The 15,792-nt window shown below is 42.0% G+C and overlaps 1 protein-coding gene across 1 annotated transcript in view; it reads right to left on the bottom strand.

The window, feature by feature from the left end:
- Positions 1 to 15,792, bottom strand: part of CNTN5 (contactin 5) — a 998,629-nt gene that overhangs the window by 15,993 nt on the left and 966,844 nt on the right. The window contains exon 21 of the mRNA XM_084613389.1: positions 10,196 to 10,305. Within this exon, the coding sequence (XP_084469515.1) occupies positions 10,196 to 10,305 (110 nt within the window). The remainder of the gene's footprint in view (positions 1 to 10,195; positions 10,306 to 15,792) is intronic.

Genomic DNA, 15,792 nt, shown 5'->3' with positions numbered 1-15,792 from the left:
TGTTGGTGAGAAAGACAAGCTTTCAAGCTCACACAGAACTCTTCTTCAGGTCTGGAAAATGTAGTCAGACTGTCACAACTAAATACAAGAACAACAAGGAGTCCGGTGGCACCTTAAAGACTAACAGATTTATTTGGGCATAAGCTTTCGTGGGTAAAAACCCCACTTCTTCAGATGCATGGATTGAAAATTACAAATACAGGCATAAATATATATTGGCACACGAAGATAAGGGAGTAACCTTACATGTGGATAACCAATGTTGAAGGCCAATATAGTCAGGGTGGAGGTTGTCCACTCCCAATAATTTATGAGGAGGTGTCAATACCAATAGAGGGAAAATTTCTTTTGTAGTGAGCCAGCCACTCCCAAGTCCCTATTCAATCCCAAATTGATGGTGTTAAGTTTGCAAATGAATTGTAGCTCTCCAGTTTCTCTTTGAAGTCTGTTTTTGAAGTTTTTTTGTTGAAGAATGGCTACTTTTAAATCTGTTATTGAGTGTCCAGGGAGATTGAAGTGTTCTCCTACTGGCTTTTGTGTGTTACCATTCCAGATGTCTGATTTGTGTCCATTTATCCTTTTACGTAGAGACCGTTTGGTTTGGCCAACAGACATGGCAGAGGGGCATTGCTGGCACATGATGGCATATAGGGTAACATACAAAAGCCAGTAGGAGAACACATCAGTTTTGTATGTTCAATTTTGTATGTTACCATTCCGGATGTCTGATGTCTCACGGACCTTGGGAGGCCCGCCAATCCTCACTTACAGACAGCCGCCCAACCCGAAGCAAATACTCACCAGCAACTACACACCACACCACAGAAACACTAACCCAGGAACAATCACTGTAACAAACCCTGTTGCTTTCTCTGTCCCCATATCTACTCTAGCGGCACCATTGTAGGACCTAACCACATCAGCCACACCATCAGGGGCTCATTCACCTGCACATCTACTCGTGATATATGCCATCATGTGCCAGCAATGCCCCTCTGCCATGACGCTGGCCAAACCAGACAGTCTCTATGTAAAAGGATAAATGGGCACAAATCACACATCAGGAATGGTAACACACAAAAGCCAGTAGGAGAACACTTCAATCTCCCTGGACACTCAATAACAGATTTAGAAGTAGCCATTCTTCAACAAAGAACTTCAAAAACAGACTTCAAAGAGACACTGCAGAGCTACAATTAATTTGCAAACTTAACACCATCAATTTGGCCTTGAATAGAGACTGGGATTGGCTGGCTCACTGCAAAAGCAATTTTCCCTCTTTTGGTATTGACACCTCACATCCATCCTGACTGAATTGGCCTTCAACATTGGTTCTCCACTAGTAAGATAACTCCCTTCTCTTCATGTGCCAATATATATTTATGCCTGTAACTGTAATTTTTACTTCATGCATCTGAAGAAGTGGGCTTTCTACCCACGAAAGCTTATGCCCAAATAAATCTGTTAGTGTTTAAGGTGCCACTGGACTCCTTGTTGTTTTTGTGGATACAGCCTAACACGCCTACCCCTCTGATACTTGAAACTAAATGCAAGGTGGAACAGATTGCTTAGCGTAAGTAATTAAAACATACTTCAAGGGACCATTGAAGGTGATGTGGCCCATTAACACCCTTCCAGTCATAGGGGGGAAAGGAAGGGAGGAGAAAAAAGGCAGTTTAGAGTGGAAGAATTGTTAGTGGGTTATGAATTGTCTTAATAAGCCATAAATCCTGTGTCTCTATTTAGTCTGTGATTTTTTAGTTTCTAGCAAAGTTATGAATTTAAACTTTCAGATTCATCTTTTGAAGGTGTTGTGTAGATTTCCTGTTTGCTGTTTTGTTGCTAGGAATGGCATGCTCAGTATATGAGCTCTCCACGCTGAGGAATGTTAAAGCTTCCTGGAGCTTTGAAAGGGGAGGGATGCATGCCTGCAAGGCAGCTGAGTCCATAACAGTGAGCAGAGTGGTCACGGAGGGCATTGTGGGATACTGGGGAAGGTCAGTTATGGTGACATAATGAACAGCAGGACCTACACTGACACTTTGTCGCTTTAACTTTGCCACAAAAAGCTCTATGCCTCTCGTCAAGGTGGTTTCATTTTGTCAGCAAAACAGGAGAGTTTTGCCACAAAAAGTAGCACTGTAGGTGTCCATCTCCATGGTTTTGTTGGCAAAACCTGCCTTGTGCTGACAAAACTGTGTTATGTTGACAAGGCCTTAGATTTAGCGCTAAACATGTTTCGAAACCAAAAATAAGAAATACCTTGTCCCTCAACTACTACAAATCTGATGTCTTCTAAAGTTTGTTTAACAATGATCTGTAATTCAGAAATATCCATAACAGGATTTTTTTGATCGCTATAAAATTGTAAATTAATATGTATTTGTTCCCTTACTACAGGTTTTACTTTTAGACATTTTATAATTTTTTTTCTGAAATTAGCTTGTGAACCTGAATCTATTGCATAAGACATAGAATAGAATTTTTTTTACTTTAGAATAGAATTTGTTGTTTTATCTGGAACTTTTATGTGGTCTCAGAGTGCCCTCCTCAAATTGTATTTACTATGGTTGACTGCTGATGTGTTTGAATTAGGATTCCACATGGAACAAGAGGTTTTCCACAAAGGAATAGTGCAAGTTTTGAAGGTGAAAGGCAAAGGAATATTGTTTTTCCAACCTCTGATGGAAATACACATCACACACCTAGGCACGTCTCAAATTTCCCTAAAACATATTGTGCACTAAATATTGCATGATTATGATGAGACAGCCAGGTAGATGCAATTTTTCTTTCAGATGGTGTAAAAAATTTGGTATACATGAGGTACATTTCAGGGCACAGAAGAACACCATTGGCAGATGCTGTTCTTTGACAGGACAAAGAGGAATGGAAAACTTGTCTTATGAAAGGAGACTCAAGGAGCTTGGCTTGTTTAGCCTAACTAAAAGAAGGTTGAGGGGAGATATGATTGCTCTCTATTAGTATATCAGAGGGATAAATACCAGAGAGGGAGAGGAATTATTTAAGCTCAGTACCAATGTGGACACAAGAACAAATGGATATAAACTGGCCACCAGGAAGTTTAGACTTGAAATTAGACGAAGGTTTCTAACCATCAGAGGAGTGAAGTTTTGGAATAGCCTTCCAAGGGAAGCAGTGGGGGCAAAAGATCTATCTGGCTTTAAGATTAAACTCGATAAGTTTATGGAGGAGATGGTATGATGGGATAACATGGTTTTGGTATTTAAATATTCATGGTAAATAGGCCCAATGGCCTGTGATGGGATATTAGATGGGGTGGGATCTGAGTTACCCAGGAAAGAATTTTCTGTAGTATCTGGCTGGTGAATCTTGCCCATATGCTCAGGGTTTAGCTGATCGCCATATTTGGGGTCGGGAAGGAATTTTCCTCCAGGGCAGATTGGAAGAGGCCCTGGAGGTTTTTCGCCTTCCTCTGTAGCATGGAGCACGGGTCACTTGCCAGAGGATTCTCTGCTCCTTGAAGTCTTTAAACCATGATTTGAGGACTTCAATAGCTCAGACATAGATGAGAGGTTTTTCGCAGGAGTGGTGGGTGAAATTCTGTGGCCTGCTTTGTGCAGGAGGTCGGACTAGATGATCATAATGGTCCCTTCTGACCTAAATATCTATGAATCTATGAATAGTCATTATGTTCAATAACCCTATCTGAAAATGGTACTCCATATTCTCTGAATTTACTGTTTGGCAAAGTGATCTTTGAACTAGGTCTAATCTGAGCCTCAAGCTATTAACTCTTGGGGGAATTTCAATGACATTGACACAACAGCTCTGTGATCTTGTCTGCGATTTAAATCTCAGCCCTTAGCTTTTCAGAGATGAAAAGGCAGAAAAAAAATCAACACCAAAGCCCTTATTCCTGCCAACTGATTAGGTTTTCAATTTTTTCCCCATTAGTGATGGGTGGAAAGCAACTAATGCCTGAGGCCAACCGGTAATTTTCTCTTTGTTATGGATTCTAAAAACAGGTGTTAGCCACACACCCTATGGAAAGGAAAACAACCTCTGCACTAACTCTTCTTGTTGGGTCTGGCTACATATCTGTTTTTCACTTCTGCCGCAGGTTTTTCCTAAGTCCCCACAAAAATATTAAATCAGTCTGTCTGGTAAACAGCTGCTGTCAGGCAAACTTCGATGCACATTTGTTTATGTCTTCTATTATTTGAACTATTTTGTGGAAGCTTACAAACTGGCTTTATTTATCAACGCATTGTTGGCATATTTTTAGCAAGGTCAGAGGCTGCTAACAAATCTGCACTGAAGCCAGAAATAATGTGTGCTTTGGAAGATATAAATGAGCACAACAAGCTTGGCATAAAACTTGTGTGACAACTGTTAGTGCTGCCTTTCAGGGATGACAATGTGAAACTGAACAAGTTACTTTGCCTTTCATTGCTTCCCAATACAAAGTGCAAAGGGGGATGGAGTTGAAACTGGGTCATTGCTGATTTGTCCATCTCTAGTAACTATTCTGTCACTTTCATTGACATGAGACCAAACATTCAAAAGGTAAAACATCTAGTTAATAATGCTGTTGCTAAACAGACAGGAAATGTGAAGACCAAAGAGGTTGTATTGACCACAGGCAGAATACGAATTGAGGCATGAGAATGTAGCATCTTGCTGTTATTTTGATGCTTTCAAGTCATTTTGCTCACAGTTCAATAGCATTTGAACACAAGGGCAGCATTTTACCTGTGGGCTGCAGTTATTCTTCATCAGCAATTACTTGTAACTAGAACATTTAGCAAACTCGCCTTTTACGAAGTAGCTGGATTTTCAGGCAGTTTTTGTTTGCTGTTCATGGATTCAGCCAGCACCATGTCATTTCACAGTGAACAATGCGTCATGGACAATAATACTTTAAAAATCTTTTGTGAATTAAATTAGTTCTTAGGGGATGTGAAGGGAAATAGACCATGGGAGAGGGCAGGCATTTTACAAGCTATTTTTGACCTTGTTGCCAATGATTCTCAATCCAAGACCCTTTCCCGTTGCACTTCTGGGACTTCCTGATAGAAATTGCCAGTCACATTGGGTGAGCTATGTGGGTTTTTTTACAAGCCTAAATGGAGATTAGAGTCAATGACCTATGCTAGTCCTCCAAACCATTAGCCCCTTGCCATTTAAATCTCTCCACTTCAAATGAGTCAATAATACTATCTTTGGATCTCATTCCCTCTTGCTTGGCCTTCTGGGGATGCGAGGGAGTAAGTCTTATTCTCCTACTTGACAGAATACGGGCTGCTCAGCTGAAAACTCCGCTGGAGGCTGGTGGGGTAAGGAAGAGATGGAGCTATTCATTGAAATGCCCCTTTGTCTGCAGGAAAGTTTTGAACAGGGGTTGGGTGTGGCATAGCGGTGGCAGAGCCTTCCTAAAAGTGTGTGTGTGGGGTGGGCCCCTCTGTGGCCCCTTCTACCCAAGGCCTCACCCCCAACCAAGCCAAAAGCCAGAGCATTGCAAGCCAGAAGCCATGGACCCTCCACCTGCCTGGGGAGAGGGGCCCCAGGGCGGGGACATGGGCTGAGGTTTGCTCTGGACCCCTCCCCCACCCTGGGCAAGTGGAGAGTCCATGCTGCAATGCCCCATGCTGTCTTGGCTCCCTAGCTGGGCTCCATCTGCTGGCCTGATTGCGGGGGGCAGGGCCTTCAAGGGGAAGAGGAGGTGAAGGGGCAGGCCTGTGACCAAAAATGGATGCCCCCCCCCCAGTTCTGGCACTGTTGGTGTGGGAGGAACATTGAATCCCCTAGCTGTTGACTCATAAAGAAGAGTAAGATGCACCCAGAAAAAGGAAACAGAAACTTACTCCCGTGCCCACCAGGGAAAGGAGGAGTAGGGAAAAAATTGTACTTCTATGATTTCTACACTCATGACTTGAAATCCAATGGGAATTAGGTGTCTAACTCCCTGAGGTTCATTTGAAAACCCCAGACTATCAGTTTAAACTAGATGCACAGCACAAGCAGACGGTAGTAATAAACACCAATGCTAATAATAATCACCAACCTCATTTCTGCAAGTGAGCTAACACAGGACTTGAAGCAGGTAATATTTATTATTTAGACTGCACTCCAGATGTCCTAAGGACATTCCAACCACAGAGGAAGACAATCCTGGTCTGAAGAAAGCCCAGTGAACTACCTACTAGAAACCATCTCAAACAAATTAACATGTTCATTGCTATATGAAGCAGTATTATATGACAGACCAACAAAAAAGGAAGATGATTTCAAAGCTATATTCTTCTAGAAAGAGTTGTCATCATGAGTGAAAACACTTTCATTTGGGAAATAAAAGTCTAATTATTTCATTCAAGACAGAATAAATGTGGAAAGGCTGAGATAAACCTCAACATGTTGAGAATCAATGAAATCAATGGGATAAAGGCAGGGAAAATAGTAGCCATAATTTATTTAGACATCACATTTTTTTGAAAGGGTGTTACACAAAGCCTCGTTTTTGAGGTTAAAAGGCAGGGTGTAGTGAGCAAGCTATTCAGAGGATAAAAGACTATCTTGGAGACTGAAGACAAAGATTACTAGTGAGTGGAAAGACTTCAGAATGGAGAGAGGTACATTTGCAGTGCCACTACAATCTGTACTAGGCATAATTTTGTTCTCTTTATATAGCAGTTAGCTGTAATAAATGGAACACCGTATGTTACCAACTTTTCCGGATAGTAGCAAGTCATGTGCACAGGGAAAGGGGCACGTTCAACACAAGGAAGGAGTGTGACTAAAATATAACAAGCCAGGACTGATAAGTGGTTTGCAGAATTCAGTGTGGAGAATTACATGGTAAATGAAACACAGGATAATAATAAAAAAAGATCTGGGTTGATAGATCAGGGTCATTGACTGGTATGACTACACTAGACAGATCCACAAACATATTTGGGAATGCAAATAAATAGAAAAGATACACTTACTGCAGTGAGAAGTAGAAGGGGACCACAGAAACACAAAAATGCAAAAGGGAGCAGAGAAGCCAACATACCAGCCTTCTCCATTCCTACCCAGTAGCCACAACAAGGACATAACCACTGCATGGTTAGGATGAGGCTGGGTCAATGGGGACAGGGCTGCTTGCTTCCCTCCAAAACTGGTGGTGTTTCCAGCTGAAAATCCAGCTAAGGTTAAAGCTGCTGGTAGCATCATTAACATCTGTTCTGCACTTTCACTCCTCCAGGGAGGAAAAAAAATATGCTGGACAAGCATGATGAGGTTAGCTGATGTCATCATGATTCCTGAGTAAGCTGTGATGCTGGTGGTGAGAATGGACAGAAGAATGGATAGGCAATCCCCTCGGTCTGGCTGAAACTTCCTTTTACTGCACAACCCCAGGATCTCCGGGGTTTGGAGGATATAACCCCCTTTCACTCTCCTCCCAGAAGGAGAGAAGAGCTCTCATAGGAAATCTCACTGGCTCCATTACCAGAGTTTACTCTTCTCCGTTTCTCTCTCTGACTTTTACTGCGTGAGATGGTACAATATGGCCTTAAGCTATTTGGCATGATCTTTAAAAGCAGTAATACAGGCAAAGCCAATATATTTGTGTATATTGGATTGGACTATGACACTAGTCCAGATATGATATTTCTTCATATTTAATTGGATGCAATTAGAATCCTCTTTCATTATTGTCCTAAAACTGATTTCTCCGGTTTGGACTTTGTTTGGTTCAGGACGAAATGCAATATCTGAGCATCTGGATTATGACTTTCAGGAACTTCACTCCAGTGAATAACAGTATAAAAGAGGGACTGGGAAAGGTGGAAACAGACATGTTTTTAACTACGGGAATATGAGAACAAAGAACTCTCTAAAAATGGTTTCTCTGAATTGTGTACTTATTGCCTGGACCAACACCCACTGAAGTCAAAGGGGCTTAAGCATGCGTGGTTAAGCATAAGCTTAAGTGGCAGCAATACAACATGGCAGATCCTGATGCAGTTGTAACTCACGCACCTCCTGGATCGTGGTGTTCTGTCCCATCTAGTGGCACTGAGACCACTTAGAGATTAATGAGTTTGCTCTACAGCCTTACCGAAAGGGCATATGGCTTTTAGCTCATGCAGTAGAGGCTCATGCATTTAGCTCCAGAGGTCCCAGCGGCAAGGTCTGAGGGATGTGCTGGCCGCCACTTCCCGCAGCCCCCATTGGCCTGGAACGGCGAACCACGGCCAGTGGGAACTGTGATTGGCCGAACCTGCAGATGCTGCAGGTAAACAAACCGTCCCGGCCCTATGCCAAATATTGCCAATCCCTGACGTAGAGCTTCTCTTCCTTGTGGTGACTCAACAGGTTTCTCCGCCTTATGGTACCTATCCCAGCAATTTTCTGTCCAGCAGATGTCCTCCAAGCCATCACCAACAGCAATAATCTCTAAGAAAGCACACTAAAAAAGACAGTGATTGTGTCTTCTATGTTTGCTCAAGGAGTGCAATGCACAGGGATGTCTCTCAGTAAATAACTATTTTGAACAGGTTGCTTAGACCTGAAAATTGTCCACACTTAAACTTCTGTAGCCAGGGAAGTCATCACACTAGCTGACTTGCAGTTCTTTCAACTCTTTGGGACCATCTAGGGTATGTCTACACTGTAACACCCTTCCCCACCCAAGCCAGCCAGTCTCAGAGCCTGGGTTAACTGACTCTGGCTTGTGCTACACAGTTAAAAATAGCAGTAGAGACATTCCCTCTTGGGCTGAAGGGTAGGCCCTGAGACCCTCCCCTCTTTCAGGGTACCAGACCCAGGGCCCCAGCCTGAGCAGGAATGTTTATACTGCTATTTTTAGCCACTTGTGCAAATAAAATCCATTTCTTATCGGTAGGGGGTGGAGGCACGAGACATCCTCATCTGACCCTTCATGTGACTCCTCCCTACCCCACCCCCCAGCCCGGAGCACCAGGTTCCCCCAGTCCCTCCCCATGATCTCCCCACCCCCTTCCCATGATACATCCCACGCTACCTGGGGGCTGTGATGAGCTGCCAAAATCTTAACAACCGGTTCCCTATAAAAAGTTCTGATTTAAGGGATGTGCCCCAATATGTATTTTTTGTACCAACAGGGTTACCAGACATCTGTATTTAAAAATTCCTCCTGGACGGCGATTTAAGAACCAAAAAGCCTGACCTGTCCGGGAAAATACGGATGTATGTTAACCCTGCCTAAAGTTCTTTTTGAAAAATGGGCCTGAACTAGAAATGAGCTCCGTTTCACATGTGTGGAACCCCGCCACTCCCTGGGGGTGTGCTACTGTGACCAGATGTCCCGATTTTATAGGGACAGTCCCGATTTTGGGGTCTTTTTCTTATATAGGCTCCTATTACTCCCCACCCCCTGTCCTGATTTTTCACATTTGCTGTCTGGTCACCCTAGGGTGTGCACATGTGTGGTTCCTAGCTGCTCCCTGGCCCCCTCATTGAAGCAGGTGTGCAGGGTTACTGCCCTGGGAATTGCAGGGCACCAGTGGATGTGGGGCCAGCTGCAGACAGGGGCGTGGGCAGGGCTAGCTGGAGGCAGGGGCTCCAGGGCTGGCTGCGGGCAGGGCAGGGGTGCGGAGCTGGAGGACAGGCCTGGGGGGCGGGGCTCTACAACTCCCAGCCCCACCCCCCAGATCTGTCCTCTGGTGGGGCTGCCGCTGTACAGATGGAGGAGACACAGCTCCATGGAAGGGCAGGGGGAGGGGCTGGGGGCAGTACAGCTGCACCAGAGGAGCTTCAGGTGTGGGGCCGCTGGCTGCTCCCGTGTCTTTCCAGTATGCCATACTGGCTATCAATATGTTGCTGTACAGTGTACCGGACTGTACCGCCGTACTTGCACTGCTGTTTTTAGCCCAACAGCTTGAGCCCCATGAGCCCAAGTCAGTTGACCTGGGCCCTTAGACTCGCTGCTACAGAGGGGTTTTTTTCAGTGTCGATGTACCCTTAGGGACCCTATAAGAGCTTGCAATGGACTGTTTAAAAGCATGAACAAGCAATAAAGGCTATGCCAGTACCCCAGCTGTGTTTTCTATAGCCCTTGTTTTCCTACAGATAGTCATATATTATGAGCATAACGTCTACTGAAGTTTCACCATTCCAAACTTTAGCAAAATGCAATGTTAGCAACAATAACAATGCTTTTTATTATGTTATTCTGTATTCATACCTCAAATCCCTGTGGTCTTCCTAGATTTTCTTTAATATGTTTCCACGCAACCAGAATCTCTGATACAGACAAACCTGTAGCCTTGACATCAGTAGGAGCTGCACTGGGTTCTGTGTTAAGAAAAAATGAAATAATAAACCTCTACTGTAACAACTTGTATCTATCAAAAGCACTACAACTGAAAGTGTCATATACTTCCTTTATTGTACCTTATTACCCAGAATAAAGTATTGTGACTGTTGTGTGTATGAGAAACTGAACAAAATAAAAAGATTATCTCTATTATATTTCTTTATTTGTGTCATGTTCCATCAATATCTTATTACAGATGGACCCAGCAAGGTACACAATGAAGAACCCCTTTTCCATGGCTGATTTCTCTTCAGTAACCTTTAATTCTTATCTTCAAGATTATTTTTCCTCCTAAGCCTTCACCAACAGATCTGCAGGATGGCAGAAGTAAATAGAGCACTCTTTCTCTGTCCTTTTCTCTGCCTTTGCATCAGTTGAAAATGAAAGCTACATGGGGTGCTCAGATGACTTGACTCTTGAGTTAAACCAGCGGCTGAAAAACACCCAGAGATGTAGTGAAATGTAAAGCAAATGCACTTTTTAGGAGAATGTTAGTACTTCAGGTTGCTGGCATATGTAAACACATTTTTAAACATGGGATACACACCTTCCTATGGAGAAGGAAAGGAACTTTTTTGATTTCTGATTCTAGCTAGCTTTGCTTTTAACAGATTTTAAATTGCATAAAATTGGGGTTAAGGAAAACCTTTAAAAACCACCCAAGTTGGTCAGCAATAAGAAAAGTAAAATCAGGGATAAAAATAGGAAAATATACATTGAAAGCTGTAGGGAGAGCTACAGAGACAATATATGCCAGGGATGGCCAAACTGCGGCTCGTGAGCCACATGCGGCTCTTTTACAGTTAAAGTGTGGCTCTTGGAGCCCCCACACACCCACAGACTCCACCTACCAGACTGTTTGGGGGAGCTCAGGGCTTCTGCCCTGTGGCAGGATGGTGGGGCTTCGCCCAGCAAGGAGAGGGATCTTGGCTTTCAGCCCCAGGGGAGGCTCCTGCTGGGGCTTGGGGCTTCAGTGGGAGCAGAGCTGAAGTCCTGAGCCCTGGCAGGCGTGCCCTGTGAGGCTAAGCCCTGAGACCCCCTTGACCCTGCAGGGCAGTAGCCCCTAGCCCCATCACCCTGCCACAGGGCTGAAGCGCTGAACCCTGCAGGCGCGCCTCAGCTCTCAAACTTCTGAAGATTGTCCTATGCATCTTGGAGGGTCGGTATGTTTGGCCATCCGTGATATATGCCATAGATTTGTATGGTCATCTTGATTTACAGAGTGTATTGTGATTGCAGAGGGTTTACAAAAACCCCTATGTATCACTTAGGTTGGACCTTTACTAGATCTTAGAGCTTTAGCACCTGGGGCAATTTTCATTCCCTGTGAAATTAAAAAAATCTTACTGCAACATGTTTAGATGAGAATATAGAACTCAGTGAGAATGCTTTACCTTAGAGCACAAGCACACAGTAGCTAATCACCACCCTCCAGGGTCTGTTTGTTTGTTGAGAAAAAAAAATGGATTCAGATTAATCTGGAATAACAAGGCCTGTAATTTGTTTCTTGGACTAACATACCTCATTACATTTTGTAATGTGTCAGTCTGATCATTTGGAGGCCCTGGCTTTTACATTATAAAGAGCTTTTTAAAAGATGCGTTTTAGGGCTTGTTTAACATGATTACAGAAAAAGAGTGTCTTTTTGGCACAGCCTGTGTTAAAATTATACATTTTGGTAATTGATCAAATTGCCATAGTAAGGAGTTTAATATAAATCTTTATATAGTAACTGTTCCATCCTGCTTCTCCCCCCCACCCAATTTTGTATTACATTATGTGCTCTGGCACTGCTGACCTATATCTTCTCCCTGACATTTCTTTTGGGGATTTTTCCTTTCCTTTTGCTCAGTTTTTTGTTTGGTTTGGTTTGCTTTTTTGTTTTTTAAAAGCTGTGTCTAAAGAAAGTGAGAACTTCTGACTATTCAAAATCATGCACATTAATAATGGTGCATTATTGCTAAGTATAAAATATAGATTGCTCTTTTGATGTAGTAAATGAAAAGAAATAATGTTTACACGGCATAAGCAGTATGATCTTCTGGACTCTAAAAGTTTGCAATAAAGAAATATATTCTGCATGATATTTTTTGTTCAATAGGTGCACTCTGTTTTCTATTTTATGCACTACTAAGATTTGTGCTGCAAAAGCCATTTTATAGTTTTTATGTTATTGAAGCAATTGTGTTGTTGTTAGGGAAGACTACAGTGCGAGAAATAATTTGTTATGTATACAAAATGTTGGGTGGCAGCTTTTAACACTTTCTAAAAAAGGAGAAATCATTTCTCTTTCATAGCATTCGCTAGAGAAGGTTTATGAATTGCTCACAATAGAAACAAAGGGCTTAATATACATACATAATTGTTTTCAGTATATGAAGTAGAAATATATATATGTATGAGGTAAATGCATTTCTCACATATCAGGCAATTATTCACTTCAATTTAATTGATATTAGACTCCAGGAATGTAAATGTTCAGTAAAAGGACAGAAATGATATTTTTAGAAATAAGGTACATTATGACTGTCTGAAAGTTTATGGAGATGAAACGGCAATTTTTACTGATTCAGATGGGATGAGGACCATATAATTTGCTATAATATAAAATAATCCATGGCTCAGTATAATGTCATGATTTATATTGTATGTCTAGCATTGATGATAAGTTTGGCAGGTTCATTAGGTTTTTCCATAATTGCTGTCGATGTTATGATCATATTCTTTTATTAATATCTTCTTATTAATTATGTTACATTTACTGATATCTTCCTGGGGTCACACTGATGAAAAAAGGCCAGCATCCTTAACAATCCCTTTAACATTCCTTGATTAAATGTAACAAAAAATAGTAAGACCTTTAAAATCCCTGTGCAATATCCCAAAGACATTGCTTTTCATTTGCAAGACCAGAGTTAGAGTAACATTAGTATCCTGCAACAGTTGATGACATTAACACCTAACCCAGACTGGGGAACTGCATTCACTGCATTGCGTTAGGTTTCAAAAAGGAAATCCTGAATTCTAATTTGTCAGGTAATTGAAACAGGAGCTGATTCTCAGGTTCCATAGCATTAGTAGGTGTTTATTTGCAACTGTAAACTGGCCACCATTCCACAGAGTGTTTCCCCACAAAGATTTCAATGTTAGCTAATTTTATGGAAACAGGTTCTAAAATAAAAATAAATGCAGGCCCAACTCAGGCAAGACCAATCTTTTAAACCCATTGTGGAACACAGCCTCAACCAAGTCTCCTTGTTTAGCCACTTCCAGTAGTAATCTCTGTTCCCTTTCCATATTACTGCCAGAGAGGAGTTTTTACAGAGGTTCCTGATGTAAAATCTGAGCTCTTTAGCCAGGAGCCCTTCCTCATTACCCCCAGTTCTTTCCACATATTTGAGCAAGAGACTTCATCCAACAGTGAATTTCCTTGGCCAAGATCATCCCCTTCTGTGACAGAGACCTCAGAGGAAGGAAATCTCCAAGCGGATTCCCTGGAAAAGATCTCTCCCTCATCATCCTGTCAGGGAGAGAAAGGTGTAGTATTTGGTCACCTTGCAGAAAAGACCACTGGGGACATCTCCAAACCTCACACATCCAGGGATCTGTATTGATCCCCAGGACATCTGTAGAAGGTCAGCATCATCTGTGTAGAAGTCCTCTCCCTCTCTCTGCCCTTGCACTGTTGCCCATACCTCCCATGCAATGAAACTCCACTGGAATTGTGCTACCAGGGCCATTCTTTAGATATGGGTCCCTCTGGAATCCTAAGGGAGATGTCATTTCTCTGCAGAAAAGAAAATATAGGGCAGGGATATACTATATATCTTTTTTTTCTTAATTGATTTCTATAGGCCAGAGGTGGGACGATTTGCAGTCCCTTGGACCTGTCCCCCCAGCCAACCTAGTCTTCTTTCAAGTCTATTCAATCTACACTCCCTTTCCCAGCGCAGACTCTCTACAGGATCCAGAATGGGGGGATGCAAGTGGTGCCACAGAGATGGCTCATCCCCTCTTTTGGAGGAAGGTCGGAGATATATGCATGGAGCGTTCCCATTCATGAATAGGACTAGGAGGCCTGATCTAATCCCTTGTGCGTCAGTGATCAGATAGGCCCTTTGCAGTCTATACAATACTGTTTGAGTCTATAAACCTATCCTGGTACTATTAATCTGGCATCTGAAACAGTGATTGTTTTTCCAGTTCATCTTTAAGCTTTGGTTCTGCCACTGCAAAAAAATGTTTTGTGCTCTCAGAAGATTAGTTGAGTGTCCAAACAATAGTTCAGAAAAAAGTATGCTCTCTGCAATTATAACCCTGTTATTTCCTTCTCCTGACTCCATCACAGAATACCAGTGTGTTGATAATTTACTGAATGTTATGCTGCAAAAGAAGCAACCTTTTGCTTCTGAAGATATTAATTAACTTGCAAATGTTTCTCTTGCACTGGTAGAATACAAAATGGACAGGCTGATTGACAAAAAAATCAAGTTCTGATAGATTAAAAGTTTACAGCAGCATTATCAGGTTCATTAATATAAATAATACATTTGTAATAAGTGACATAACAGCTGGAATTCTCCAAATAATATGGGGGCTGTGCCTATAATATTGATTACACATATGACTTCCCAACGGTGCATTAATCAAAGGAGTGTTTAGTAAACTCCTTAGCATAAGGATTATCATTTCCTTATTTAAAAATTCCGTGAAGACACCTGTAGTTGAACTTTTACAGGCTCTAATCCAGATAAATCAGCTGGCGAAGGTAGGGAATTATCCATTATATTTTACCACTAAGATGCCAATTTATTAATTTTCAGGTTCACATAAATCCCATGGAGCTCAGCTTTAGCTATGAACTGATCCTCAGAACTGCACCTCATGAACGTAAAGTTTTAATGTGAGCCATAGTGGCCATACTTAAAAGTACGTAATTTCATATTCTTTCTCTTAAATTAGAAGAAAAAGGCTTTGGCTTATTTTCTAATGAAGGCTGAGAATGAAAAACAAGGAGTGTTTGAGCTAACCAGAAAATCTTTCAGCCTTTGTTGTCTCAGTATACATCTCACATAATATATTTTGCTGTCTTCTTTAAATGCTTTATTTTCAGTCCATAAACAGATCAAGTAGTAAAACTCTGAGAGCCCTGAAATGTGCCATCTGCCCACTTCTTCCCCCCAAAATAATTATGGAATTAGGTTCTCCACCTAGCTGAATGAAAAGGAGTACTTGTGGCACCTTAGAGACTAACCAATTTATTTGAGCATAAGCTTTCGTGAGCTACAGCTCACTTCATCGGATGCATACTGTGGAAAATACAGAAGATGCTTTTATACACACAGACCATGAAAAAATGGGTGTTTATCACTACAAAAGGTTTTCTCTCCCCCACCCCACTCTCCTGCTGGTAATAGCTTATCTAAAGTGATCACTCTCCTTACAATGTGTATGATAATCAAGGT

Source organism: Lepidochelys olivacea, assembly GCF_965140295.1.
Source record: "Lepidochelys olivacea isolate rLepOli2 genome assembly, chromosome: 1".
Taxonomy (NCBI): Eukaryota; Metazoa; Chordata; order Testudines; family Cheloniidae; genus Lepidochelys; species Lepidochelys olivacea.
This window is presented reverse-complemented; position numbering and strand designations above follow the sequence as displayed.